General features: G+C 37.3%; 1 protein-coding gene across 2 annotated transcripts in view; it reads right to left on the bottom strand.

Moving 5' to 3' along the window:
• PIAS1 (protein inhibitor of activated STAT 1) overlaps nt 1-5,391 on the bottom strand; it is a 174,308-nt gene that overhangs the window by 16,289 nt on the left and 152,628 nt on the right. For both annotated transcript variants that reach the window (XM_045285723.1, XM_004711939.2), the window contains one exon: nt 3,628-3,701. In XM_045285723.1, coding sequence (XP_045141658.1) covers nt 3,628-3,701 — 74 coding nt within the window. The remainder of the gene's footprint in view (nt 1-3,627; nt 3,702-5,391) is intronic.

Here is a 5,391-nt window from a genome sequence, read left to right as displayed (position 1 = left end):
TCTGGTACCAGTAATTGTTCCTCTAAGAAGGGCACTTAAAAACTTATCTGGGATTCTTTTTCTGTTTTCAAATAGTTTCATTGGCCAGGCTTCTTTTTTTTTTTTTAAATCTCTAAAGTAACACTGCTTCCTCCTCACTTCAAGACTACATATACGAAGGAAGAACACGGAAGTGCTATAAACACTTATGAGAAGTGAGTACTACCAGTTTACAGTATCAGAAGTATGGCTAAGAGGGACCTTCCAAGGAGAACGAAGAGCTCGCACCTCAGGCCCCACCTCTACACCTCGCATATGGCAACATTTCATTACACTACTTATTTATGTGTACATGCACTAGAAATGCACCAGCTTGATCTCTGTTTCCAGTACTTAGAAATACTTGCTACGCAGACACAACAGGGAGCTAGTCTAGTTACCATGATGAATAAAGGCTTAGAAAGCAGCATTTACAAAGGATGTACAAGGTAAGCAGGTTCAATTCTAAACTTAGACTACCCTAATGTTGAGGTGATACTCACTCAGTGCAAACATACAGGCCAGGGAAAACTGCACAAGAGGTTTTCCAAAGCCATAAAGATTCAGAGAAGCAAACTGCCACATCTTTCTTCCACAGAGCAGATGGTGGGCTCATACCATTGATCTTTTGGTTAGCAGCTGAGCACTTAACCACTGTGTCACCAGAGCCCTTGGAGTTACACGCCCCCACGCCCCTAGATTCGATGCAGACTCATAGTAAATCCTATAGGACAGGACAGAACTGCTCCAGTTAATTTCCAAGACTATAACTCTTTACAGAAATCCCTGTCTTTCTCCCCCTGAACAGTTGGTAGTTTTTAACTGCTCACTGTGTGGTTAGCAGCCCAATATGTAACCACTATGTCACCAGGCCTCCCAGATTTTTTTTTTTAATTTAGACCAGCTAGGTTTAAATTCAAGCCCTACTACTCACTAACTGTGTAAATTCTAAAAGTCTCTCTGGAACACGTTTTAGTGAAATGGGGGCAAAACTAGCACTATCCCATAGTACAAAACAAAAACACAACCTCACTGCCATCGAGTACATGCCAACTCACAGGAACATTACAGGACAGGGTAGAACTACCTGTGAGTTTCTGAGACGGCAACTCTTTAAGGCAGCAGTTCTCAACCTGTGGGTCACAACCCCTTTGGGGTGGAATGACCCTTTCACAGAGGTCACCCAATTCATAACAGTAGCAAAACTACAGGTATGAAGTAGCAACGAAAATAACTACGGTTGGGGGTCACCACGACCCGAGGAACTATGAACGGGTTGCGCTTTAGGAAGGTTGAGAACCACTGGCTTAAGGGAGGGAACAGAAAGCCCCTCTCCCATTCCAGAGTATGACAGGCATTACATTACCTACCTATATGCTTACTGTGCAGTCTAACACATATGGTGTCACCTACTGTTAGTTAAGGAAACATACTTGCTTTAAATCACTTTGTAACCAGGTAGGAAACCCAACCCAACCTCTGCTCAGTCATTCTTTCTCGTCTATGCCACACGGTTTTAGTCAACCTCATTATTGTCTCACATTTTATTTAATTCTTATAGTACACATACGTTCCAGATGAAATACCCACTAACCCTCAAGTAAATTCAGGCACTTAACAGAAAAATCCTCTGTGGACCATGAGCCAGTGCATGCTGTGTTAATCTAAATACATTTTCCAAAGAACCAGAGCAAAATTTTTATATCTGAAATAAGATCTTAATCTACCTGTGAAGTGCAAATTCCAACCCACTCTGTATTTTGCTATTACTCTAATACTAAACAGCAGACACTCATTCCCACTGGGCCGATTCTGACTCACAGCAACCCTGTAGGATGGAGTAGAACTGCCCCTGTGGGTTTCTGAAATTGCAGGAGTAGAAACCGCCACCTTTCTCCTGTGGATCAGCTAGTGGTTTCAATCTGCTGATCTTGTGGTTTTGTAGCCCCATGGGTAAACCCAGTACACCACCAGGGCTCATTAATACTAAATATAGAAAATCAAAAATTTAGACAAAAATTCTATATCCCCCTAACCAACCCACAGTTAAGTTAGAGAGAGCAAAGCTCTAGCTAGCTCTTATGATCAGCCACACTGATAAGCTGGCCTGCATTTTTTTAAAAGGAAGGCTAAAGCATGAAGGGCATAAAAAGGACACTTACAAACGGAAATATTTCACTTTCAAGTACACCGTTGATTAGCTGTCACACAAATGCCGTCTCTCAAAGAACTACATGCTAACTATTTTGTTAGCTTCCTCTCATCTTTCTGGTTCTTAAAAATCATGAACGTCTAAATATTTAACTAACAAACGGATCCTAAAGTCTTCTAAATTGTTATGAGAAGAGTAGCCGAATTTCTAACGTCTTCATCTGGTAATGACAAGCCCTTCCTTCTTATAGGAAAGTGATGGATATTAGCATCACTTCCCAGTAAACACTCTGAAATCAATTCCCAAGCAGGGTTTCCACTGTGACCAATCTTACTAGATTGCTACTTTGCGTGCACTAATAGATGATGTTGCAAGAGATAATGCCCTTGGGGAAAACCAGTTTATGTCAAAAGGACTCTAAGAAGTCAGTGAATTTGTATTGTCCGTGTAAAGAAGTATGGTATTAAGAATCATTTCACAACTTTCTTCACCCCATTTGCTTATGCACCCATTCTGTCCTCAGTGATTGTGTCAGGGAGGTGAGTATCATACCCTGACACATTATTAGAACAAAACATTCCTGTACAGAGGTAAGATTTCATAGGCCCAAAGTCCATCTCTTTCCTTGTTACACTTACATATATATACACATATGCATACATAAATAAATATACACATATGAAATATTTGTTTTTAAAGGGTTACATAAACTATAGTATTAGAAACTAACTCAAGAGCTTTTTCATATTGTGTTCAAAGTTTCATAAATTATAAAAGATGTAGGGCAGGTAACACTTAAAGATATAATTTCTATGTACTTCCTTTGTTCCTTTCTGTTATATTTTTGCATGAAAGCCATATTCAACTATCACTTATGCTACTCTTAACATCAAATTCGTTCAGAGACAACCTGCAAGAAAAAATAATTTTAAAACATTTTTTTAAGTTTTCTCAATGTTTAACCATTTAGTCTTATGGCCTTATATTTATTTCATTAAAACGACTGATTTTGAATCCGTTTTCTGGCTTAAAACTTTTTCTAGTGATTTTTGTATAGAAAACTAATTCAATGATTCAGGCTGAAGAGAATAGTTTCTAACCTTATAATGTAGTTGGCAAAATGGTTAAATTGAATATGTAAGTAATCATGGTCAGATTTTTATTCAATGAAATATATTTTAAAGATTAATTTATAAAAAATACACTGAGATAATCAATACTCCTTATTTTGAGATTTCACAATTGCACAGGAGAGTCATTAATCACCAGTAATATTTAGATGTCTTACTAAAGATATAAAAATTACTGTATACATTCTAAAAATTCTTTCCATTTTAACAAACTGTAAGAAAGGTGGGTAGGTTTAAAATGTATACATATTTTCTCACACACAGCAAATAACTTAAGAAGACATTTATGTTAAATCTTTTGGAAAACAAGTATTATTTAATACTTACTGGGCATAGTAGAGAAACCCTTAGGCTGGTTGTAGCTATTTCACTGTCTGGATCCGCAGTCAATTTCTCTTTAACTGACATTTATTGAAGAAAAACAAACAAACAATCAGAACAAGTTTATTAAAGATTCATCACTAATGGAACATTTTTCTTTTTTTCTGAAAGACTTTTATTGGGGGCTCTTACATCTCTTATCATAATCCATACATTCATCCAGTGTCAAGCACCTTTGCACATATGCTGCCATTGTCATTTTCAAAGCATTCTCTTCCCACTTGAGCCCCTGATATCAGCTACTCATTTCTTCCCCCTCCCTCCCCTGCCTGCACTCCCTCACGAACCCTTGATAAGTTATAGATTATTATTTCCATCTTATATGGTCCTCCATCACCCCTCACCCACTTTTCTGATATTCGTCCACCTGGAAGGGGGTTATAGATTGATCCTTGTGATCGATTCCCCCTTTAGCCCCCCACTCTGGAACATTTTTCTTAATCAGGAATAAAAAAAGAAGTAAGAAATAATCTGCTCAACTTTTTCTAACCAATTGCATATAAGAATAAAAATAATTATATGGTCTATAAATTCTACCATAAGCAAAGGAATGAAAACAATTTTGTATCTATGGATTGACTACATTTCCTGTGGGCTTCCTATTTCTTACCCACAAAACAAACCAGTACACTGCACTAACATACAGGACATTTCTAGGGCAGGTTGACATACTCAGCTGATGGCACACCCTTTAAAAAAGAAACAAACAAAAGGAAACTAAGGTACTATAAAAGTATTTCTTTTTTTGACTACTACTATTTTGGCTCTTCTATTTTAAAGAAAACGAATAAACCATTAAATAATATTCATAAAAAATTAAATATCAGATAAAATACTTATTGTAAAACTCATATTAATTTCAAATAATGAAAGGAAAAAAATGTGTCTTTGTTTTTTAAGTCATATCATGATTCAAGTTCTAAATTTATTTACCAAACAGTGCTATTTTGGGTAAGTCAATCCACCTCTGAGCTTAATTTCTCTTCTAGTTAAAAAAAGAAAAATTAGATTATCTGTCTTTTTCATTCAAGAGGCAGCATTAGTGAATTTAGCTTTTAACGATTAACCCATTACTCTCCTTCAGTCAAATATAACAAGGACATTTATACATCTCATCTAGAGATCAACAAACTACTGGGAGATTAGAAATACTTAAGTTTATTATTCCACTAATTTTAGTAACCACTCCCCACTGTACCTTTGAAGTCTATATAGTATAAAGGGGGTCTCCAGTGAGGTGACTGCACTATTGAATTACTGAATCTCAGAGGTGTGGCACAAAGGTGACCACATAGGTAAATTCCTGGAGACTATCAAAACCTCAAGTCTTCTAACCAACTGTTGCCATAAACCAGTGGTTTTCAACTAAAGTGTACAAAAGGGAATTGTAACGTTTTATAATTGGCTCAGTGAATCAGAGTGGCGAAGAAGGACACCACTTGAGAGTTTTTAAAAAGTCTCAGGTGTGGTTTTGATGCTACACCCCCAGCTCACATATCCTTTCATGACTTGAAAGTCCAAATGATCAAAATTGGTTTACCGTATACACTTGAGTATAAGCCGCCCTGAATATGAGCTGGAGGCACCTAAATTTACCACAAAAACTGCATTAAAAAACGTGCTGACTCATCTCCTCCCTGAGACCCCTCTGCAAGGGGATCTCCAGTGGTCTACTAATGGGCTTTGGCTCTCCACTCCGCACTCCCCCCA

This window comes from Echinops telfairi, unplaced genomic scaffold (genome assembly GCF_000313985.2).
Source record: "Echinops telfairi isolate 266 unplaced genomic scaffold, ASM31398v2 ScPeMD7_7475;HRSCAF=8513, whole genome shotgun sequence".
NCBI classification, from domain to species: Eukaryota; Metazoa; Chordata; class Mammalia; order Afrosoricida; family Tenrecidae; genus Echinops; species Echinops telfairi.
The sequence above is the reverse complement of the archived record's forward strand: the minus strand, read 5'-3'. Positions and strand labels throughout refer to the sequence as shown.